The 25,251-nt window shown below is 39.3% G+C and overlaps 1 protein-coding gene across 2 annotated transcripts in view; it reads left to right on the top strand.

The window, feature by feature from the left end:
- Window positions 1-25,251, top strand: part of APAF1 (apoptotic peptidase activating factor 1) — an 88,840-nt gene that overhangs the window by 25,986 nt on the left and 37,603 nt on the right. For both annotated transcript variants that reach the window (XM_021675593.2, XM_021675591.2), the window contains exons 11-16: window positions 848-961; window positions 1,429-1,613; window positions 7,146-7,272; window positions 10,054-10,179; window positions 12,588-12,719; window positions 15,765-15,890. In XM_021675593.2, coding sequence (XP_021531268.2) covers window positions 848-961; window positions 1,429-1,613; window positions 7,146-7,272; window positions 10,054-10,179; window positions 12,588-12,719; window positions 15,765-15,890 — 810 coding nt within the window. The remainder of the gene's footprint in view (window positions 1-847; window positions 962-1,428; window positions 1,614-7,145; window positions 7,273-10,053; window positions 10,180-12,587; window positions 12,720-15,764; window positions 15,891-25,251) is intronic.

Here is a 25,251-nt window from a genome sequence, read left to right as displayed (position 1 = left end):
CTTTCAGTAATTTTTCTATGCTCAGGTATGTTATTTCTTGGTTATAATGCATGGTAATTTGTTGTAGTTTATTTTTTTTGTCTAGCAAAATATGTTTACATGCCTATAATCCCAGCACTTTGGGAGGCCGAGGCTGGTGGATCATGAGGTCAGGAGATTGAGACCATCCTGGCTAACACCGTGAAAGCTCATCTCTACTAAAAAATACAAAGAATTAGCCAGACATGGTGGCACATTCCTGTAGTCCCAGCTACTATGGAGGCTGAAGCAGGAGAATAGCTTGAACCGGGGAGGTGGAAGTTGCAGTGAACTGAGATCGCACCACTGCACTCCAGCCTGGGTGACAGAGCAAGACTCTGTCTAAAAAATAAATAAATAAATAAATAAATAAATAAATAAAATAAAATAAACTTCTTTGGTCTTGAGTTTAATTTATATTGCTTTCTACTGTATTGAAGATTTGAATTTTTATGTAGTTAAATACACTTTTTTATGTAGTTAACTGCACTTTTTCTTTTTTTTTTTGGCATTTTGCTTTGGGGTCATGTTTACAAAGATTTCCTTTACTACAAGCTTACAAAAATATTTATTTTTATTCTCTATATTTTTAAAGGTTTTCTATTTTCTATTTAAATTTTTAATCCAACTGAAATTTATTTGGAGCTAAAGTAGAGGCTCATTTTATGTTTCTTTGGAACTATTTATGTGTTCTTTTTCACTAGCTTCCTTTGCATCCTTTAAATTCTAGATATCTACTGGGTTTCTCTTGGTAGTGTTAGGATAATGATGTTATACCTAAAATTTTTTGATCTCTAACAGTGCTGCTGATCTTACTTTTTTTTAAAAGGAACTTTGTGCTTTAATGTTTTCCCTGGATTGGATTAAAGCAAAAACAGAACTTGTAGGCCCTGCTCATCTGATTCATGAATTTGTGGAATACAGACATATACTAGATGAAAAGGTATATATTAATATGAAAAATTTGTGCTTAAAGGAATCTCATTTTTTTTGACACTTAATTCTTGATTTAATGATGGGGATGAGCAGAATAGAAGGGTTGAAGAGCATAGAAGGAGTGAAGAGAATTTCCCTACTTTGATCTTTGGTTATTCTAATTAATTTGCCTCCCACCCTACTGGGAAAGTAAGTAGGATTGAGGTTTAAAAGCTAGGAAAGTAAGATGTTCAGTGTTTTTTTTTTTTTTTTAAAAAGAATATATTAAGAAATGTGTTTGATTATGAGATTTCTACCCGATGTTTAAAAGTTAGAAGAGGATCACTATATTTGTTACCTAATGGTTGGCTGTTCAATTTTAGTTCATATAAAGAGTATTTCATTTAAGCTTTTAAAGTGGCAAGATCACAGAAGCAGAAAAATGTCTGATCGTGGCTCTGATTGTGTTTCTAAGAGATTTCAGTTTATTTGTAGGATTGTGCAGTCAGTGAGAATTTTCAGGAGTTTTTATCTTTAAATGGACACCTTCTTGGACGACAGCCATTTCCTAATATTGTACAACTGGGTCTCTGTGAGCCAGAAACTTCAGAAGTTTATCAGCAAGCTAAGCTACAGGCCAAGCAGGAGGTCGATAATGGAACTCTTTACCTGGAATGGATGTAAGTAGATTAGGAGAGAAACCAACGGGAATGGTGTGCTAACTATGTCATTATTTTTCAGGTGGTGAATACGTTCACTCCAGGAAGATTTAACTACTTTCTAAAGGGCTGGAACTTTTAATAAGCATTCTTACTTACTGAAAAGTTCTAGAGAAGTAAGCATAGGAGAAAACGATTGTATTTTCAAAGAATCCATATAAATAGATGCCTATAAGGCATTTTGACAAGTAATCCTAAGTATCAGTACCAAGTGCTTGACTTACAGTAATTTTAGTGGTGAGGAGCATGGACTTTGGAGCCACAGACCTGGGTTTGAGCCTCAGTTCTAAAACCTAATAATTTTGTGACTTTGAACAAGTTACAGGTTATTCTCTCATATGTAAAATGGAGATAACAATCTTTTGAAATAAGTGCTATTTCTGTGAAGATTCATTCATTCATTCATTCATTTATTTCAAAAATAGAGACGGGGTTTCATCGTGTTAGCCAGGATGGTCTCGATCTCCTGACCTCGTGATCTGCCTGCCTCAGCTTCCCAAAGTGCTGGGATTACAGTCGTGAGCCACCGTGCCTGGCCCATTTATTTATTTTTGAGGCAGAGTCTCACTCTGTTGCCCAGGCTGGAGTGCATAGGTGTGATCTTGGCTCACTATAACCTCTTCCTCCTGGATTCAAGCAATTTTCCTGCTTCAGCCTCCCAAGTAACTGGGATTATAGGTGCCCAGCACCACACCTGTCTAGTTTTTATATTTTTAGTAGAGATGGGGTTTAGTCATGTTGGCCGGGATGGTCTCAAACTCCTGACCTCAAGTGATCTGCATGATCTCCCAAAGTGCTGGGATGACAGGCGTGAGCGACCAAACCTGGACTTCTGTGAAGATTTAAATAAGATAATGGCTGTAAAGTAATTTGCACTTTGTACATATAGTCCTTATTAAGTGACCACTGAACGCTGCTTATTCTGTCTCTTAAAGGAGGCTCTTTTGCTCTTATCTTAATCTTGTCAGCTTATAAAAAGGAAAGGATAACTATTAATACCATCTTTTTATTGCCTGTTATATGGTACATAATGGCGTTACTCTCTTTAATCTTCGAAACAACTTTATAAGGTAAATGTTAATTGCCCTATTTTACAAATGAGAAAATTGGGACACAGAGAGATTTGGACTTGGCTTAGTTCATGTGACTTGCTGAATGGGATTTAAACCTTGGGTCTTGTGGCCAGGCTTGGTGGCTCACACCTGAATCCCAGCACTTTGGGAGGCCGAGGTAAGTGGATCACCTTAGGTCAGGAGTTCAAGACCAGCGTGGCCCACGTGGTGAAACCCCATCTTTACTAAAAATACAAAAATTAGCTGGACATGGTGGCGCATGCCTATAATCCCAGCTACTCGGGAGGGTAAGGCAGGGGAATTGTTTGAACCTGGGAGGCAGAGGCTGCACTGAGCCGAGATTGCGCCACTGCACTCCAGCCTGGGCAACAGAGTGTGACTCCGTCTCAAAAAGAAAAAAAAACTCACCTTGGGTCTGTCTGGCTTTATTTTGCATACTCTTTCCATATGCCATGTTTCCCTTATAGCTTGAAATAATAAATATGAATGGTTCTCTTTTTGTATGTATAATTTATATCTAAACCAAAGTCGAGGTTGGTGTCTGTGATCTTTATGGCATTAGGCCCTCTTTCCAAATAAGTCAGACTGCTGTAGGTGATGTTCTTGATTCAGTGTAGTTCAAGAAGCATTTGAGTTTCTCTAATGTGCTAAGCACTGGCATCTGAATTTCTGTACTGTGTTAAGCACTGTTACTAGATGTGAAATCTTCCCCCAAGGAGTTCAAAATCTAGTAGTGAAGAAAGGAGTTTAAGCAAATAATTACAATATAATGTGATGAGTGTAACAACAGAACTGCGTATAAGTAGAGATAGAACGAGTAAGTAGTTGACTTGGAAAAATGAGGAATTCAAGGGAGGGTTCCACGAAGGAGGTGGTATCTGAGAGAATTTAAAAAAACCTTGTTTAGTTAAGATATAAATTTAATTTTTGTTGGATTTATTTATTTATTTATTTATTTATTTATTTTTGAGACAGGCTCTCACTTTGTTACTGAGGCTGAGTGTGGTGGTGTAATCACTGTTCCCTGTAGCCTTGACCTCTTGGGCTCAAGCATTCCTCCTGCTTCAACCTCTTGAGTAGCTGAGGCTACAGGCACACGCTACCATGCCTGGCTAATTTTTTTTTTTTTTGGTGAGATAAGGTCTCACTATGTTGTCCAGGCTGATCTCAAATTCCTGGATGCAATCGATCCTCCTTCTTTTGCCTCCCAAAGTGCTTGGATTACAGGAGTGAGCCACCATACCCAACCGGTTTTATTTTAAATAATATGTGTTCCTGATCAAGACAAAAAGCAGTATTAATAGGATGTAAGACCGAAAGTCAAAAACTAGACGTTTCTGTCCTACCTTCCCACTTTCCAGAGCTGACCATTCTTTAACACTGTCTTGTGAAGTGGAGGTCTCTCTCTCTCCCTCTTTCTGTCTCTCTCTGAGAAGCAGCCCCCTAACTTACTGAAGCTAGATTAGATCTGTCTGTATTTAAGTGTACTGTATGACCCATATAATAGCATTTGTCACACTTTATATGATTATCTGTTTACTTGGTTTTCTCTCATATCAGTCCATGTGTTCTGAAGTATAGAATAGTTTGGAGGTTAAAATAACATGCCCTGGCTCTAGACTGCCTGAGCTTGAATCCCAGCTCTGCTATTTATTAGTCGTGTATTATAAGCGGAAAGTTACTTAACTTCTTTTGCCTAATGGTAGTATTTTATAGCATTATCATGAGGAATAAATGAGTGTATGTATGTATATAAACATATACATATAGTACTTAGAATGTACCCAGTTCATAGAAAGTGCTCAATAAGTATTAGTCGTTATTAAGAATAGCATTTAGCATTTTTTCTGGTTCATATAGTTGGTAGTCAGTAGAAGTTTGTGGAAGATTGAATGAATTCATGTTTTAGTTAGTGGCTGAAATCGAATCTTAATATTCAATCTGATCAAAGGGTATAGGCTTAGTTCTTATCCTCTTATGAATTGTTGAGTTTTTACTTTTTCTTCTTTTTCTCCTGTTGCATCAACTGCATTTCTCCTTGTGATGTTCTCTCATAGAATGGTTAGCTATTTATAGGTTATTTTTAAGCTGTATTTGACCAGGCCATATTCAAAGAATGCTTTATTTCAGTACTAGAAACTTTTTTGGTGTTTACTATAGAAAGGTTTAGGTTCGTGTAAGCCTAAATTTAAATTGAGTTTTTGTTTTCTGTGAAATTATTTGTTCACTCATTCATTTGTTATTTATCTAGTACTTTTGGGCCATCTACTATATGTCTATTATTATGAAGGTTACTTTCTGAGCTTTGAGGAATTGAGTAGATAGATCAAGCAGACATAAAGAACATTTTAAAATCTAATCCTCTTAAGGTTGCTAGAACTTATCTGTTCTTCTAGTTGTCATCACTCTAGTTCTTATACAGTCGGCCCTTTATCCATGGGTTCTGCATCCATGGATTCAACCAACCATGGATTGAAAATATTAGAACAAAAAAGTATATGGTTATGTTTGTATTGAACATGTACAGACTTTTTTCTTATTTCCTAAACACAATGGTATAACAACTGTTTACATAGCATTCACATTGTACTAGGTATTATGAGTAATCTAGAGATGATTTAAGGTATACAGGAGGATGTAGTGGGTTAAATGCAAATCTTATACCATTTTATATAAGAGACTTGAGCATCTGTAGATTTTGGTATCTGTATTGGATCCTGGAACCAATCCCTCATCAATACTGAGGAACAAATGTACTTGTTTGTTTTATCACTTTTACTAAAGTGTAATACTTTGTAGGCAGAATCTAAATCTGATTTACCTTTGTGTTCACTTTTATCACTTGATCTGTCTTGTGTGTGTGTAAATTTTTTGAAGAATAATAGTGACACCTTTATGTGTTGGGGGCTGTTTAGAATAGATATTATTACTTCCATTTGACATATGAAGAAATAAAAACTTGTTAGGTTAAGTAATTTGCTCATTTACACACCTAATAAGTAGTAGAAATGAGGTTGCCCTTTAGATTTGTCTAACTGCCAACCCTTGACTTTCAAAATAAGCACAATACTATTTGACATATTTGCTTGTACTCAAAGTAACTGGGGTGTAATGTATATGAAGTTCTGATACTGCATTAATTGTTTTTCCTGTTTTAAGTACATGTGACATTCCTTTACACTTTATTGTTTATTTATTTATTTTGAGACAGAGTCTCAGTGAGTCACCCAGGCTGGAGTGCAGTGGTATGATCTTGGCTCACTGCAACCTCCACCTCCTGGGTTCAAGCAATTCTCATGCCTCAGCCTCCCAAGTAGCTAGGATTATAGGTGTGTGCCACCACGCCTGCTAATTTTTGCATTTGTAGTAGAGATGGGGTTTCACCATGTTGGCCAGGCTCATCTCGAACTCCTGGCCTTAAATGATCTGCCTGCCTTGTCCTCCCAAAGTCTTGGGATTACAGTTGTGAACCACCATGCCTGGCCCCTTTATACTTTAAATACTATGAGCAGTAATATAGTATCTATACTAGTGGAATAGTTGGTATTGATTAGATTAAGATACAAAGAATATGACATTGCTTTATCTTTTTTGGTATGTCTGAATAATTGCAGTTTGAGAAAAGCAGTGTTTTTTTATTTATTTGTTTGTTTGTTTTTGAGATGGAGTCTTGCTCTGTCCCCAAGGTTGGAGTACAGTGGCTCGAACTCAGCTCACTGCAACCTCCATCTCCCAGGTTCAAATGGTTCTCCTGCCTCAGCCTCCCGAGTAGCTGGGATTACTGGCGTGTGCCACCACACCCAGCTAATTTTTATTTTTAGTAGAGATAGAGTTTCACCATGTTGGCCAGGCTGGTCTTGAACTCCTAATCTCAGGTGATCCACCCACCTCACCTTCCCAAAGTGTTATGATTCCAGGTGTGAGCCACCATGCCTGGCTGAGAAGAGCAGTTTCAAAGTACATCATTATAATGATGGCTTAGTATCATACTTCAGTTAGAAAAGGAGCATTTTGCTATGATTTTTATCTTAAAAAAGAGATGGAGATTTTTTGAAGGTATCCTTACATAATGATTTATCTGCTCATGTGTTATTATTAATGTATCAAAGGAAAATAGAAAGTGATATGTTGATTAACTAGATTTGAATAATTTTATTAATTAGATTTCTTCCAACTCAGTGACATTTGTGACATATGACAGGTTGCTTGATAAAGGGTAACGTTTCTCTTGCAATGCTACTTTTATTTTTTTTCTTTAGATGATCTATGCTGTCAGTTGCATGTTAGTAATTTGATTTTAAGAATTTTGTATTTTGGGGAACATAACCATGTTTTAAGACTGTTTATTTTATTACTGAAGGAAAATAGTTACTTTTACTCTCATTTATTGAATTTCTCTTCATTTTTTCCCTGTATTTAGAAACAAAAAAACCATCATGAATCTTTCCCGCTTAGTTGTCCGCCCCCACACAGATGCTGTTTACCATGCTTGCTTTTCTGAGGATGGTCAGAGAATAGCTTCTTGTGGAGCTGATAAAACCTTACAGGTAAAACATATCTCTTGAGAAAAATTGAAAGAGGCATGTATCCAGTTCTGTGCAGATTAGGATATGCTTAAATCCTAAAATTGAAGAAAATTGCAACTTAGAAATAACAGAGAAATCCAACTCTCTCGAACATTTTGGTAAAGGTTTCTCTAGAGATTTAAAAGATACAATTACATGTTTTCCTAATTCTCAACTTACAGGTGGCAAGGAAGTGCCCTTTACTCTGCCAGTCAGTTCCCAGCCATCCATTTGTTAGCTAAGGGTAGTGAGGAAATAATTGTTAGAAGACATAGGGCTTCATAGCACAGGTAGTAGGGCCGTGACTAAAAAAACAGTGATTAAGAAAATACCTATTTTATGAGTCTTACACATAGATTTCTTTCTTGTAAATAGGAACTGGACTAGACTAATTCCTAAATTGTTTTAAATAATTTCTTTTAAGATTCTTTTTGTTTTCAGAAAACATGAATGAGTTTTCTTTACATTTGTGGTCTACCTTTTGATTTTGAAGAGAACATGAAATGAGTTAAAACTTTTGTATTTAGGATACTTTTAGTCTTTGCAAGATTATGACTCCCTATCTTATTTCTATATGTACTTTATTACTAATTTTATTAATTTTGACGTTTGAGCTCCAGAAAGAACGCATATTAAATGAAATGTTTTTTATTTGATTGTTAAGAATTTGCCAAAATAGTCTCAGGAACTGAAGCTATTTCTGATACTTCTTTTTGATGGCAGCGATGGACTGGAGTGGCTGCTGCCATCGCTCTGGCTGCAGCAGAGATGCACAGCTGGGAGCTGGGACAAGCAGGAGCTCCACCCCTTCTGAGTTGGGGCAGGAGCTCCTGGGTGCTGCTGCAGCCACCCAAGCCACATCTGTGGACCTGGGAATCCTGCTCCACAGAGCAGTCTGGAGCCCTGCTTTCCTGGGTGTAGCTGCAGCCGCCAAATCACAGCTGCAGGCCTGGGCCTCTAGCTCCACAGAGCAGGCAGGAGCCCTTCCTCCAGCGCAGCCATAGCTACCCAAGCTGTGGCTGCAGACCCAGGAATCCCTGCACTCTTGGGGGTCCTGGAAGGACTACCTACCTTTGCAGGCTTGGAAGTGCCTGCTCCTGCTGCCTGACTTCTCCCTGCTGTTGGCACCCACTCTGATCTCAGAGCAAAGTTGGGGCTGAGCGTGGGTGCTATTGCAGCCCAGCCAGGTGTGCACATGCTTAGGGCAGTGCTGACATGCCAGCCCCCTGCTGCTTCAGCCCCCCTCTGGACTTCGGGCACTAACGAGCATAGGAGGGAAGCTGAGGTGTTGCTGAGGGCAGCTTGGTGCTAGCCTGCAGGTGCCCCTTGGCATCTACCTCCTGGGTGCCATGAATGGCAGCAGGAGGCAGACAGGTTCCTGGGTGGAAGAGGGTGGATCCCCAGGGACAGCCCCACTTTCAGGCCAGAAAGTGTGAGCCCTACCTTCAGTCCAGAAAGGTACTACAAGTTTCCACTCCAGCCCACACTGAGCTGCCAGTGTGGACTGGAGTGGAAACTTGTAGTACCTTTTCTTGGCTTGCCCATGGCTGCCCATGGACCAGTTGGCATGTACTGTCTCCCCTCTGAAGCCTTTAAAAGCCCCGGGCTCAACCAGAGCTGAGCAGACACTGGGACGACCAGCTGCATAGAGGAGCAACCCACTCTAGTGCCCCCTCTTTGCTGAGAGTGGTACAGATGACGGGAGGACCAACTGCAGAGGGAAGCTACCCTCTTTGCTGATACCTGAACATTTGTCAGGAGGACTTGCCTAGCAGAGAGGAACTACCCTTTCTGCTAGGAGCTGAATACTTGTTGGGACACCCTGGCTGTGGAAAGGAGGCTGTGGAAAGGAGCTGCCCCCCTGCAGGTTTCCTGAACTGTGGAAAGCTGCCCCCTGCAGCTTTATTGAGCTGTTCTATTGCTCAATAAAGCTCTTCTTTGTTGTGCTTACCCTCCACCTGTCTGCATACCACATTCTTCCTGGTTGTGGGACAAGAACTTGGGACCCACAGAATGGTGAGGCTGAAAGAGCTGTAACACAAACAGGGCTGAGACATGCCCCTTGCTTGCCACATTGCGAGTGAAGAGAAGTGAAGGCGAATTGCAGCCCTTTGGGGAGCCCAGACTTGGGAGCTCCTTGGGCTAGGGCTGTGACTCCCTCTTTGCGGCCCTGCGGTTCCTGGCATCTCCAAGCTTCCGGACACCACTGTGTTCCCTGATGCCATCCATGTAAGCTGCTTGTGGTGTGCCTAGTCCAGCTGCAGCCCCACAGAGAGCCAGCGCCTGTGCTGGCACCTAGAGCTGGCTGCCTTGCTGCAGCAGTCACCACGTCTGAGTGTGTGCGGTGGCTGGACCCCACACTCACTCACACAGCCCTCACCTGACAAGCCCTTGGCAGGCTTGGGAACCAGGCTGGTAGCGTGTGCTGAATGCAGCCTGTCAGGCCAAGTGGGTGAAACAAGACCAGTGGGCCGAAGCAAAACTTGGGCAAAGGTGCCACTGGCCACAGAGGTTTCCAGCCAGAACAACTCCCCAAAGATCTCATAACATTTTCTTGATATTTACAAACATTTAACAGTGGATAGTTCTCTGTTTACGTTAAGGCATACACATTCTGACAGAAATTCTGATGTTGGGAGTAGCTTTGCCAAGGTTTATTTATGTTTTGCAAAATAATGATTAAACTCTCTTAAAGATTTTTATTGAATGATGACCTATAGTTAAGTGGTTTATTATGAAAAGATTTTATTGTTACTTGTGCAGGTGTTCAAAGCTGAAACAGGAGAGAAACTTCTAGAAATCAAGGCTCATGAAGATGAAGTGCTTTGTTGTGCATTCTCTACAGATGACAGATTTATAGCAACCTGCTCAGTGGATAAAAAAGTGAAGGTAGGAAAATATTTTCCTCTTGAGTTGTAATCAACAGAATTCATTTTATTTTTCCATAATCATAAGTAGGGTTAAAGGACTCTTGCCTGTTGATCTACTAACTTGATCCATTGTAAATTAACACTATCTGAAAATTCTTTTTTTTTTTTTTAAAGGGACAGGGTTTTGCTCTTTTGCCCATGCTGGAAGGCAGTGACATGATCATAGCTCACTGTAAGCTCCAATTCCTGGACTCGAGTGATCTCCTGCCACAGCCTTCAGAAGTGTTGGGATAATATGTGAACCACTGTGCCTGGCCTGAAAATTCTTTATTGTTTAACACCAGCAAAAATGCTTAGGTTGATCAACTTGAGGATTAAACAGGCAGTGGGGAAAAGCGATGACAAATTAATGGGTTTGTCTGCCATTAATAGATGAGTCCATGGGTTAAATATCCATTGAAATCTTTGAGTATGTTGTGGTATTGTGATTAGGAGTGTTGCTGCACAAACTTAGGGATTCGTGTTGTAAGATACAATTTTTAAATGCAAACCCAATTTTTTTAAAAATTTACCTTTATCAACTGGCTTATGTATTCAGTACAAAACCAGATGGATGAACAAATAATTATGTTATTGGTCTAAAATATAAATAGAAAAAAATAATCAGAGTAATTTTTACTATTCATTTTGGGGCAGAATCTGGCTCTGACACCCTGACTGGAGTGCAGTGGTGCAGGCTTGGCTTACTGCCATCTCTGCCTTCAGGATTCAGTTGATCCTCATGCCTCAGCCTCTCGAGTAGCTGAGATCACAGGTTTGCAACACCGTGCCTGGCTAATTTTTGTAGTTTTGGTAGAGACAGAGTTTTGCCATGTTAGCCAGACTGGTATTGAACTTCTGGCCTCAACTGATCCGCCTGTCTTTGACTCCCAAAGTGCTGGGATGACGGGCATCAGCCACCGTGCCCCACCGCCCCCCGAGAATAATTTTTATCTTTGTTAATTGTTCTCTTGTTCCTAAATTTGGCTTTTAGCATTAGCATTTATACTAATACAGAATTTAAGAGAAACTGAAGGCTTGTGGGGGCGGGTGGGTTATCAGTGATATATGGAAGAGAGACCTTACTTTAGGCCTCTTTCAAAGGCATTAAATCTGGAGTACTGGATCTGGCTAGGTGGAGTGGGCAAGAAATTTGCCTTGGATGTTTTCCTGAAGTTTTCTTGAAGAGGGCTATGGAATGTCCAGACTAAATTTGAGACCTTGGAAAATTCTACCTGTTAGACTGGACTTGTGGCTTTATAACCAACAGTTAATTCACTCTGTAGCCTCTACTCTGACTCTGAGTCAGACTTGGAGGTGGCCACTGAGGGCAGTTCCAAAGTCAGAGCTACATGGAGTAAAAGGAAATGATAATGAGATTCTGTTTCTAAGCCAGAGGCAGAAATACCCATTAAGGAACTTTAAAATAAGGTAAACTCTCTGGACCTCTGGGGAGTCTAATCAGTATTTTGATGAGATACAAAGGAAATGCCAAAGGACATTAGTACCTCTAAGAAATCAAAATCCTAGCGAAGGTTTGTTAGATAATTTATTTCTTTTTTTTGTTGTTATATGGCATAGACTGCTTAGTTGTCTTTCATAGTAACTAGAATAATGATTACTTTTAACTGAAAACTGAATACTGTAAGAGGCTTTATACTACACACTTTCTTATATTACATTATCAATTTCCTGCTATAGCTTGCAAGGTAAGTGTTGATCCCATTTACAGAAGAGGACATAGATTAAGAGATGAAGTCTCTTACGCAAGCTTACATTAACTGGGAATAGTAATGGGGTTGAAAGCTAGGTTTCTCTCAGATTATAAAGCCTTTATTTTTTTTCACTAAGCAATCTGCCTTTACTTATATTGTACCTTGAAGTATATAGAACACTTGTCATGTTTATTATATCATTTGATACCTTAAATTGTGTAGGAGAGGTATAAATATCCCCATTTTACAGAAGAGGAAACTGAGATGCAGGTAAGTTAGGGATTTGTGACACAAATCATAAGTGGTAGAGCCAGCTCTTGGGCTCAACCCTTCTGATCAGAAGTCTATTATGCTGACCTTTGTAAAGCACTTCTCTGCCTGTTGTCATTCATATAAACATGTGAAATCTTGCCCTTAAGAAAATATCATGTGCTCATGATACTCCAGTTATGCTATAGGTACATATATGTATATTTGCAAATAATTTTTTTAAACATTTGAGGCAAAATATTGTCATATTTTAGGAAGAGGGGAGGTTTCATTAGCATCTTGTCCAACTAGGAAAATCTGCTATGACAGGATAAGATAGCATTTGAATGTTCATTTGCTTTGCCCCTCTGTTCTCCCTTTAAAAAGAATGGATATTTGTAATTTTTTTCTCTATTCTCTTTAGATTTGGAATTCTGTGACTGGGGAACTAGTACATAACTATGATGAGCACTCAGAGCAAGTCAATTGCTGCCATTTCACCAACAGTAGTCATCATTTTCTCTTAGCCACTGGGTCAAGTGACTGCGTCCTCAAAGTAAGTGTGGATATTGAGAATTATGTAGATAAATTTGATAGGTACATCAGATTATCTCCTTCGATTTTCTTACGTATCTTACTGTTAGGACTTTTTGGTGGCAGTGATAGAAACTACAGTAATATATTAGCTGAAGCAAAAACAAAAAACAAGCGTAAAAATATTTTATTGGTTCCTGTAACTGAAAAGTCTAGAGGGAGCATGGCTTCAGGCATAGCTGACTCCAAATGGTTAAACTGTGTTCTCAGGCACTACCTGCCTTTCCATCTCCAGACTCTTGCCTTCTTCTATGTTGGTTCAGGCATGCTCTTTCTGTAGCAGGAAATGTGGCTACCTTACAGCTCACAATCACAGAATAAGAAAAGTATGCTCTTTCCTAGAACCCGTAGATGTAATTTTAGAGAAGACTTTATTTGGCTCACTTTGGCTTGGATGCTCATAACTAGGGTAACCCCAGTGGACATTAGGATGGAATCCTTGGATTGTCCAAGGGTCACAAGTTTAATTATATGGAAGTGGGACAAATAAGTGAGGTCAGCTCTATTTGAATCATAAGTGGAGCTTAATTCAAAACAGAGGTTCTGTTATCACAGAGAGGAGGGAGAAAACATGCTGGTAGGAAAAATAACATGAATGAAAACCAAAATATTCATTCCACATATGCTTGATAATGTTTGATTTTATCTTTTTTTCCTCTTAAGTGGATGAAGATAGCTAGATTACCCTTTCTGGGATCCCAGAAAGATCTGCTAACTTCTTTTGAATTGTTTTTTGGTTTGATTTCAAACCTTATAGATGCTATGTTTTGACATTTAAATAAATTATTACAAAAATTTTCTTTAGAAAGTACTGAAACAGTTACTGAAAATTGCCTTCTCTGTCTCCTGTTCAGGAAGCTAAATTTTTATTTATTTTTCTTAAGAAGAAAAATTAAACAGAACCTCAGTGTGTATAAGAGTTAAAGCTTACTGGTGTGGCTGAATGGGACCTACATTTCTCCTTTCTCTCTCTTCCTCCTTCTTTCCCTCTCCTCCCTCTCTCCCTCTATCCATTTCCCTTCCTCTTGAACTTTCTTTCTCTCTTCCTCCCTCTCTTCTCCTCCTCCTCCTTCTTTCCTCCCTCCTCCTCTCTTCCCCTCCTCTCTCATTCTCTCTCATTCCTTTTCATCTCTAATCTCTCCCTACCACATAGTGCTCTTTGGGCATATTTGTGTTTATAGAATCCCAAGGACCCTGCAGAGCACAATTTGAAAACACTGGATTGGACCAAAATTACAGAGTAACAGTAAAACTTGGCCCTATTTGAATAAATATATCACTTAAAAAGCAAGACTGTTGTACTATTTATGACTAATTTTTGATGTTGCTTTTGGCATTTTGTGGGTTGAGGAAGTCTGTATTTCCTCCTTTTAAATATAGGAAAAAAACCTCTGCCATGTGGAAGGGGGTTATTGGTTAGTAAACTGTTTTAATTAAGTACAAGGTTTACTTTAAGATGTGCCATACTGCCTTTATTACCATAAGGATTATTAAGATGCATTTCTTGTGATTCTTGAGCAGAGAGAAGCCAGTGAAAATATGTAATTCTGGAGCCGCCTTCATGTAATTTGCCTTATCTGAGGAATTAAGTTTATCTAGGACTGGGATAAAGAAGCCGAGAATAGAAGCGCTCATGAGGAACAGGATGTATCTCACTTACTGATCATTTCCAAATAATTTTTATTAAAATTAACATATGAGAATAATTGATTTCATCTTCTGGGTTTAATCTTATTAGCATAAATCACCAGAGATGACTATAATCCCTTTTATTTGCTTTTTTTTTACGTTCCAAACCTACCCAAAGGGAGAAAACAATATAAAACCCTGTGGTGTCCATCATTTAGTTCCAACAATTATCAATATTTTGTCAATCTTATTTTATAAACTCTCCCCCTTTTTTGAATAGAGTCTCCCTCTATCATCCAGACTGGAGTGCAGTGGAGCAATCTTGGCTCATTGCAATCTCTGCCTCCTGGGTTCAAGCAATTCTCATGCCTCAGCCTACCGAGCAGCTGGGATTACAGGTGTGCATCACCACTCCCAGCTAATTTTTTGTATTTTTAATAGAGATTGGGTTTCACTGTGTTGGTCAGGCTGGTCTTGAACTCCTGACCTCAGGTGATCCGCCCACCTCAACCTCCCAAAGTGCTGAGATTATAGGAGTGAGCCACCATGCCCAGCCTGAATAGAGGATTTTACAGCAAATGTGAAATATGTCATTTCACCCAAAATACTTAAGCATGCATCTCAGAGATCTTAAATATGAATATTATGTTTATTATCATACCATACTATTATCACACCTAATATGATAAAATAAACTTTTGTAGTACACCTGGTCCATGTTCACTTATTCCGTAGTCTCAAAACATGCATTTCTGTCATGTTGATTGGAATCAGTATCCAAGCAAACTTGAGGTAGCATTTGATCTGCCTCTTAAGTCTCTTTTATTCTATTAAAGTTCCCTTTTTCTTTTCTGCCTGCTTTCTTTTACCATTGATTTATTAGAGCAATTTAGTCATTTGTCCCATGGAATGTGCCACATTTTGGATTTGGTTGATTGCTTCCTGGAGGTGGTACTTGACTTGCTCCGCCATTTTTAGGGTTTGATAACCTAACATTTAAAAAATATGGGGGTAATTTATATTATATGTTACTTATTGTGGCTTATTGTAACTGAGTAAAATAATAATGATTCTAAATCACTCCATTAAAATAAACAGTAATTGTTTAGTTAGTTATTTAGTACTCAGCCTAAAAACCTAGGTGAGCCTTTGAGGCCCTTAGTAGATTTACATGCTGATTTAAAGGCTGCTCTGTTGCTTGTTAATCACAAGTTCATCTTTGTGTTTGACACTTTTGTGTTTGATAGTTTGTGTTACTGTGAATTAAGCATCATTCTGTAATCGAAAAGCTTACATGAGAGAAAAGGAAGAACTTCTATGATTTTTGATGTTTCCCCACTCAATACTAGTTCTTTATCTTTTTTTCTTTCACAAATAGCTCTGGGATTTGAATCAAAAACAATGTCGAAATACCCTGTTTGGCCATATAAATTCAGTCAATCACTGCAGATTTTCACCAGATGATAAGCTTTTGGCTAGTTGCTCAGCTGATGGAACCTTAAAGGTATGTTTTTGTACACTATTAAAATAGGTTGTATTTTATGGAAAGTCTTATGATTTGGTTATAGAAATAGGTTTCTGCTTTTTCACATTTCTAGAAGAGCTTGCTTTTTTCAACTTCCAGGAGCATATTTAATGTAACTGTAATTGCTTATCATAATGATTGTTTATGAATGGTGTGCAACCTAATGCTTAAAGTTCTGTAGAATTCTTATTCTTGTAATTTGAATTCTTAAATTTTAAGCATACATTTTGTTTTAAGCATTTATTCATTAAATATTTTGAGATCTGCTTTAGTTTATTTTGTGCTTCTATAATTTATTTTGTGCTTCTATAAATTGTGGGTAATTTATAAAGAATGGAGATTTATTTCTTACAGTTCTGCAGGAGAAGGCACCGGCAGAGAGAAAGGGAGAGAGTGAGGGAGGGGGCTGAACTTACCCGTTTATTAGGAACCTAGATAATAGCATTAATCCATTCATGAGGGTAGAGCCCTCATGACCTTATCACTTTTGAAGGTCCCATCTCTCAACACTTGCATTGGGAATTAAGTTTCTTACACATGAACTTTGGGAGACACATATAAACCATAGCAAAATCTATGGGTCAGGTTTATAAAGGATCTGGTGTTTTTTGTTTTTTTTTTGAGACAGAGTCTCACTCTGTTGCCCAGGCTGAAGTGCAGTGGCACTCTCTCGGCTCACTGCAACCTCTGCCTCCTGGGTTGAAGCGATTCTTGTGCCTCAGCCTCCCGAGTAGCTGGGAGTACAGGTGCCTGCCACCAAGCCCGGCTAATTTTTGTATTTTTAGTAGAGACGGGGTTTCACCACGTTAGCCAGACTGTGACCTGTTTTTACTTAATAATTTATTCATTCTGCCTTTTATGTTACTGCTTTCTTGTTTTTGCGAAGCCACAAGGGAGGAAAAAGGCAAGAGTTAGGGAAAAAAGCTTATTCAGCCTTCTGAAATTTATAGCCCTAATAAAATGAAATAATTCTTCCTCAAATCTCCACGTTCTCCAATAAGATTCCTAATTATAGTTTATTATTCCTGTCTCTACTGTCTCTCCTATTTATTGTTCTTTCTTTCTTTGGTCTAAGATCAGCCCATCTTTGATGTTGTCTCTTGGTCTACATTTTCCCCTCTTGTTCTGTAGTAGTTGCTTTGGTTCAGGCTGTTGTCTGCTCATGCCTGATAGCAACCTTCTAAGATGCATTCTCCATCTCTTATCTAAGTTAGGAGATACTGGAATAACCTTCTACTACTCTTCTTTTTTCTGGAGACAGAGTCTCACTCTTTCACCCAGGCTGGAGTGCAGTGGTGCCGTCACGGCTCACTGCAGCGTTTACTTCCTGGTCTCAAGCAATCCTCCTACTTCAGCTTCTCAAGTAACTGGAACCACAGGCATGTGTCATCACATCTGGCTAAAAATTTTTTTTTTTTTTTTGAGACATGGTCTCCCTATGTTGCCCATACTTGTCTCCAACTCCTGGGCTCAAGCAGTCCCAAAGTGTTGGGATTATAGGCATGAGCCACCAAGCCTAGCCTACCACTATTCTCCCCTCCCTCCCCTCTCCTCCCCTTCCCCCCTCCCCCCCTTTACTTTCCTCCCATCCCTCCCCCTCTCCTTCACCTTCCCCTCTTCTCCCCTCCTTTCTCTCCCCTCCCTTCCCCTTCCCTCCCTCCCACTCCTCCATCTCTCCTTCCCTCCCTTCCCCTCCTCCCTCTCCCCTTTCCCCTCCCCTCCTCTCCTTTCTTTTCCCTTCCCCCCCTCCCCTCCCTTCTTTCCTTCCTTTTTTTTTTGAAACAGGGTCTTACTCTATTGCCTAGGCTGGAGTGCAGTGGCATGTACGGCCCACCACAGTCTTTACCCCACATGCTTAGATGATCCTCCCACCTCAGCCTCCTGAGTAGCTGGGACTGCAAGTGCCTGCTACCACGCCCAGATAATTTTTTGTATTTTTAGTAGAGATGGGGTTTTGCCCATGTTTCTCAGGCTGGTCTCAAACTCCTGGGCTTCAGCAGTCTGCCCACCTTGGCCTCCCAAAGTGCTGAGATTATAGGAGTCAGCCACTGCATCCAGCTCTGCCACTATTTTCAACATAAATTATGCTGTAGTATAAATTGTAGTTGACGCAGACTCATCGGGATCACTTCTAAGGTTCTTCATCTTCCATCATTCTGCTACCTCCTTTCCTGTCAAGTTTATTTCTTCTAACCCCTAGACCTTAATTGTCTGTTCTGGGCAAGGTAACTTTTGATGTTTTATTTCACCTATTGTCCCTGTATGTGTTTGTTGGGATGTTTCCTATGTGTGCCCCTGTAGCTTTTCTTGGGATGTTTCTTTGTCTTCAATTCACTTGCCATATTTTTTAATGTGCCTCAAAACTTTAACTTTATGCAAAGCCTTTTGTGGGAGGGTGTGTGGAGAGAGAGAGAGAGATTGAGAGAGAGAAAGTGTGTGTGTGTGTGTGTATGTGTTTGTGTGAGAGACAGGGTCTTACTTTGTCATCCAGGCTGGAGTGCAGTGGTCTGGGCTAACTAAAGTGATCCTACTGCCTCAGCCTCCTGAGTAGCTGAGACTACAGGCATATGCTGCCACACCTGGCTAATTTTGTTTAATTTTTGTGGAGATGGGGCCTCCCTATGTTACTCAGGTTGGTCTCAAACTCCTAAGCTCAAGCTATCCTCCCACCTTGGTCTCCCGAAGTGCTGGGATCACTCAAACTCCTAAGCTCAAGCTATCCTCCCACCTTGGTCTCCCGAAGTGCTGGGATCATAGACATGAGCCACCACACCTGGCCTGCAAAGCATTCTTCAGAAAGTGTTCTCTTATAGCATCCATATATTTGGTTCTGAGTACATATATCTATCTGTATCTATAGGTAGAAACTGCTTGGTTTGTCTTCTTATTTCTACTTATAAATGTGTTGTACTGTTCAGTCATTTTCATGTGTCTTCTGTTTCTTTGATAAGGTTGAATATAGGTTTATGATCTACAGGGAACTTGTCATCTTTTTGTTGTATTATATCTTTCTTTGTAACTCATAGTACAGAATTGTACTTATGTATTCAGTAAATTTTCTTGACATACCCCTTTTCTAGGAAAATACTTAAACATTCCTGGGCACTATTTTGCTTGTTAGAATCTCTAGGGAAGGAGATTTAGTAATGCTAGTAGGTAACTCCTAAGAAAGGTAAACTGTCTTAATTCTGATACTCTGGTTGAATCTTTGATATTGCTTTGCTGATAGAAGATAACTGTTTTTGTATAATTACTCCAGGGTATCTAGGAACTCTTTCTGGGTGAAATTCTACTTTGTAGAGTTTAGCTAGCTGTTAGTGGTCCTGGGAGCATTCTTAGGTAGAATATTCAGGTAAATGGATTTTGGCTTCTATGCTATATCTGGCTGCTTCTTCCTTTAAGATGATCTATGTCATGGGAGGTTTTTCAGAATGCCTGTGGATGGGTTTAGGCAGCCCTCTTTTCATTTTGTCAGCCTATTATTTTTTGTTTTTTACCCAGTGAAAGACTTAGAAGAAGGCATTTTATGTTTTAAGTTTTTCTTTCATCTTATCTCCTTTGCTAATTCCAAGTTCTGGGAAGACTGCATTATCCCTAGCATTTTTGCCATTATTATTAGGTTGCCAAATGTTCAAGAAAGTTGTAAAACCAGGCCATTTATGTGTTCTACAAATATAAGTTGTACAGCCCAGCTCGGCCTTATTTGCTGCTGAGTTATAGTCTGTTCATCCCTTTTTTGCTTTTTCATTGTAGTGCCTATTTTAATCCTTTTCTGCTGTTCTTAAGCCCCTAACCCTTTTATTCTATGGCAATAATTTTACCTCATACCCATTCAAAGGATTAAAACCATCCACCAAGAGTCTCCCATTGTAAGCCCCCTCAAACATTGCCATAAAAAGCCTCTGCACCCTCTGTTTTTTCTCATAACAGTGTCCAAAAAATCTTGTACTTGTACCTTGTGTGTCTTCCTTTCCTTCTTTCCCTGGCACCTTGCTTCATTAGTTGTTTCCTCTCTATGTTGCGTCTTTAGATTTTTTTTCTTTTTTTGGATTATTTCCTATAGCCTACAAATGTTCTTGGGCCTTTCCAAATTTATAAAACCAAAAACTGAAAAGCCTTTGATTCTTCCTTGATTGTATTTTTCTTTAAAATTGTCATTCTGTTTTTCTTTTTCCCTTCATGACTGGGCTTCTTAAGTCATCTCTACTTGCCTCTGTTTCCCCGACTACCCACTTACTGCTTAACCCTTTTTTAGCCTGGTTTCTTCTTTCCTGTATTTCCTTGAAGAATGTAAAATCCAGTTTTATTTTCAGTTTCAATTTTTTTTTGTTGTCTAAGGCCCTCTGGATTAGTGTGAAATCTGATATTTTTCTTTATCTAATTCTTACTATTTTTGTTGTATTACTGTTGGTCAGCCCCCAAGTGACCACCTAGTTTTCTTTTTTTTTTTTTTGAAACTCTTCTCATTTGACATCAATGTTTTATTCTTTCTCCTCTTAGCTCTCTGACCCCTTCATTAACTCTTTTCCCTGACCATTAATATATAGCTGTTCCTGCAGCATCTAACCTTGGCTACCACCTCTATCACCGCTCTTCCATCCCAGTTCATTCAGTCTCATGGCTTCAGCTCTCATCTTTTCAGATATGTCATCTGCAGCTCTCATTTATGTGCTTGTGCCCTTTATTCCTGTCTACTAGTTGTTGTCACTTAAGTAACATACCGTGCCTCAGAGTTATTGTGCTCCAAACTGAGTTAAACATGACCTACTTTTTTTTTTTTTTTTTTTTAGATAAGTTGATATTTTAATTATTTTTAGATGGCTAATACTTCCTAACATTTGTCATACACTTTTTTTTTTTATTGCATTTTAGGTTTTGGGGTACATGTGAAAAACATGCAAGGTTGTTGCATAGGTGCATACGTGGCAGTGTGATTTGCTGCCTTCCTCCCCTTCACCTATATGTGGCATTTCTCCCCATGCTATCTCTCCCCGACTCCCCACCCCCTGCTGTCCCCCCCACTCCCCCTCAACAGACCCCAGTGTATAGTGCTCCCCTCCCTGTGTCCATGTGTTCCCATTGTTTAATACCCGTCTGTGAGTGAGAACATGCGATGTTTGATTTTGTGTTCTTGTGTCAGTTTGCTGAGAATGATGGTTTCCAAGTTTGTCCATGTCCCTACAAAGGACGCAAGCTCATCGTTTTTGATGGCTGCATAATATTCCATGGTGTATATGTGCCACATTTTTCCTGTCCAGTCTATCATCGATGGGCATTTGAGTTGGTTCCAGGTCTTTGCTATTGTAAACTGTGCTGCAATGAACATTCGTGTGCATGTGTCCTTATAGTAGAACGATTTATAATCCTTTGGATAACATGACCTACTTTTTATGTTTTGGTATTTAAAAAAATTTTTCAACTTTTATTTAGATTTGTGGGTACATATGCAGTTTTGTTACATGAGTATATTGCGTGATGCTGATGCTGAGGTTTGGGTACAATCGGTCCTGTCATCCACATAGCATAGTATCCAATAGGTGCCTCATTCTCCCTCTCCCCAACTCTAGTAGTCCCTGGCATTTATTGTTCTTATTTTTATGTCCTTGTGCACCCAATTCTCTTCCTTAGAAGCAAGAACATGTGGTATTTGGTTTTCTATTCCTGCATTAATTTGCTTAGGATAGTGGCCTCCAACTACGTCCATGTTGCTACAAAGAACATGATTTTATTCTTTTTTTATGGCTGCGTTGTATCCCATGGTGTATATGTACCATATTTTCTTTATTTAACCCTCTGTTGATGGGCACCTAGGTTGATTCCATGTCTTTGCTATTGTGAATAGTGTTGCAGTGAATATACAAGTATATGTGTCTTTTTGGTAGAATGATTTATTTTCCTTTGGGTGTATACCCAGTAATGGGATTGCTGGGTTGAATGGCAGTTCTATTTTAAGTTCTTTGAGAAATCTCCAAACTGCTTTACACAGTCACTGAACACATTTACATTCCCACCAGCAGTATATGAGTGTTCCCTTCTCTCTGCAGCCTCCCTGGCATCGTTTATTTATTGACTAAAATATGTATATATATATATATATGATATATAAATATATAAACATATACAAATATACATAAATATGTAAGTATATATACATATATACAGTCATATATATGTTTTGTTTGTTTGTTTATTTTATGGAGATAGGATTGTGCCCTGTTGCCCAGGCTGTTCTCAAACTGTGAGCTTAAGTGATCCTCCCACCTGAGGTTTCCAAAATACTGGGACCTCAGACATGAGCCTCCACACTTAGCCATTTTTTGACTTTTTAATAATAACCATTCTGACTGGAGTGAGATGGTGATATCTCACTCTGGTTTTGATTTGCATTTTGCTGATGATTAGTGATGTGGAACATTTTTTCATGTGCTTGTTGTCTGCTTGTAAAGAAGTTTCTGTTCATGTCCTTTGCTTACTTTTTAGTCCTGTTGTTTTTGCTTGTTGAATTGTTTAGTTCCTTACAGATTTTGGGTCAGATGCATAGTTTGTGAATATTTTCTCCCATTCTGTAAGGTGTCTGTTTACTCTGTTGGTAATTTCTTTTTCTGTCCAGAAGCTCTTTGGTTTAATTAGGTCCCACTTGTCAATTTTTGTTTCTGTTGCATTTGCTTTTGAAGACTTAGACATAAATTCTTTGCCAAGGTTGATATTCAGAATGGTGTTTGCTAGGTTTAGCTTGAGGTCTTACATCTAAATCTTTAATCCCTCTTGGGTTAATTTTTGTATATGGTGAAATATAAGGGTGTAGTTTCATTCTTCTGTGAATGGTTAGCCAGTTATCCCAGCACCATTTATTGAAGAGGGAATCTTTCCCTGGTTGCTTATTTTTGTTGACTCAGTTGAAGATCAGATAGTTGTAGTGTGCAGCTTTATTTTTGGATTCTCTATTCTGTTCCATTGGTCTGTGTGTCTGTTTTTCTACCAGTACCATGCAGTTTTGGTTGCTGTGGTCTCGTAGTACGGTTTCAAGTATGGTAATGTGATGCCTCTGGCTTCATTCTTTTTGCTTAGGATTGCTTTGGTTATTTGGATGCTTTTTTTTTTTATTCTAAATGAATTTTATAATTTTTTTTTTTAGATCTGTGATAAATAACATTGGTAGTTTGATAGGAATAGTGTTGGACCTGTAGATTGTTTTGGGTAGTATGGCCATGTTAATGATATTGATTCTTCCAGTGCCTGAGCATGAATGTTTTTCCATTTGTTTGTGTCACGTATGATTTCTTTCAGCAGTGTTTTGTAGTTCTCCTTGTAGAGATCTTTCACTTCCTTGGTTAGATGTATTCCTGGGTATTTTATTTTTTATGGGTGACTGTTGTAAATGGGATTGTGTTCTTGATTTGGCTCTCAGCTTGAATTTTATTGATGTACAGAAATGCTATTGATTTTTTTTTTTCTTAAACAGAAAGAAGGTCTTACTATGTTGTCAAGGCTGGTCTCAAACTCCTGACCTTAAGTGATCCTTTGGCCTTTGCCTCCCAAAGTGCTGGGCTTACAGATGTGAACCATTGTGCCTGGCCAACTGTTTTTTTGTACATTGATTTTGATTAGAACAGTGTTCAGGGTTTACATCATTGTAACTAATCACAATTAGTTGTAACTAAGCACTTTCTGTTTTTCCTGGGGGTAGTAAGTTTGTTTTTTCATTTGCTTAAGTTTTTAAATGTGTTTATCTTCAAACTCTTGTTAACTTGCTCCTTGAATGATTCAAACTTACCAGGTATTTTATAAGGCTTTTCTTGGAAATAACATTTTTGTAGGGTTCTATCTTGCTCCATTCTGATTGGTTATGGTAGTACTATTCCCAGAGTCCAGCTGCCATCCTGGGATCTTCTTGCCATCAACCTAGGGATTCTTTTTGCTGGAGTGCAGTGGCGTGATCTTGGCTCACTACAACCTCTGCCTTTTGGCTTCAAGCAGTTCTCCTGCCTCAGCCTCCTGAGTAACTGGGATTACAGGTGCGCATCACCTCACCTGGCTAATTTTTGAGTAGAGACAGGGTTTCACCATATTGACTAGGCTAGTCTTTAACTCCTGACCTCAGGTGATCTGCTTGCCTTGGCCTCCCAAAGTGCTGGGATTACAGGCATGAGCCACCACATTCACACCTCCCCTCCTTTTTTTCTGAGACAGGATCTTACTCTGTCACACAGGCTGGAGTGCTGAGGTGCAGTGGTGCGATTGCAGCTCACTGTAGCCTCAACCTCCTAGGTTCAAGTGATCCTCCCCCCTTAGCCTCCTGAGTAGCTGGGACTACAGGTGTGTACCATCATGCCTGGCTAGAAAAAATTTTAATCTCCTTTTTGTAAGATATTACTCTGGCCAGTTCTGAGTTGATATCTAGACAGAGATCTCAACATTTAGAAAATAGACTTTCTCTTAACTTCGTTGTTTTCAGGTGACCCTTCTGTCAACTGTGTTGGTATAGAATAGCCTTGTATTCTGCCAGAGTAGGGATATAGGCTCCCTGGATTGCAGAGTGGAGGGAGGTGATTTCAATGGACTTTTAAAGATCCCTCTTGACTTAGCTTCACCTTTATCAGAAGGTGCTGGGTGCTAGCACTTTCTGAGTCTTTTTGGAGTTCTGTGGGGTGATTGGGCTGCTTGGTTTTCCCCACTGCAGGTCAGAATTTAATTTCTAGGAGTCTGCCTATTACTTGCCTTTCTGCTCTCTAGACTTGACGATTTTGTTGCCGCTGTCTCTTTCTCCATTTTCTTTCACCTTGTGAATTATGCCTAGAGAGAAAAATTCCCATTACTATTGTTTACCTGAGTTTTGGGAGAGTTTGGAAATTGTCTTTGTTCTCCGTTTGCTGTTACACAATACCTGAGACTGGGTCATTTATAAAGAAAAGTGGTTTACTTGGCTCATGATTCAAAATTCCACAATTGCACAGTTGCACCTGATGAGGGCCTTGGGCTGCTTCTACACATGGTGGAAAGGGGAAGGGAAGTGAGCATGTGCAAAGAGATTATATGGCAAGGGAAGATTGAAGATAGTGAAACCTAGGAAGCCAGACTGTTTTCAACAACCCACACTCTTGAGAATCCATTCCCAGAGAACTCACCCCAGTGGGAAGGCATTAGAAGGCATTCATCTATTTATGAGGGATCTACCCCCATGACACAGACACCTCCCACCAAGCCCCACTTCCTAACACTGCCACAATGGGGATCAAATTTCAACATGACTTTGGGTGGGGATAAATAAACCATCTCCAAACTATAGCAGAGCTGTATGTGTTCTCTGCATCTTTAACACCTGAACCCTGAACCCTATTTC

The sequence above is a fragment of the Aotus nancymaae genome, unplaced genomic scaffold (assembly GCF_030222135.1).
Source record: "Aotus nancymaae isolate 86718 unplaced genomic scaffold, 86718_ANA_hifiasm-v0.15.2.pri h1tg000016l, whole genome shotgun sequence".
NCBI classification, from domain to species: domain Eukaryota; kingdom Metazoa; phylum Chordata; class Mammalia; order Primates; family Aotidae; genus Aotus; species Aotus nancymaae.
This window is presented reverse-complemented; position numbering and strand designations above follow the sequence as displayed.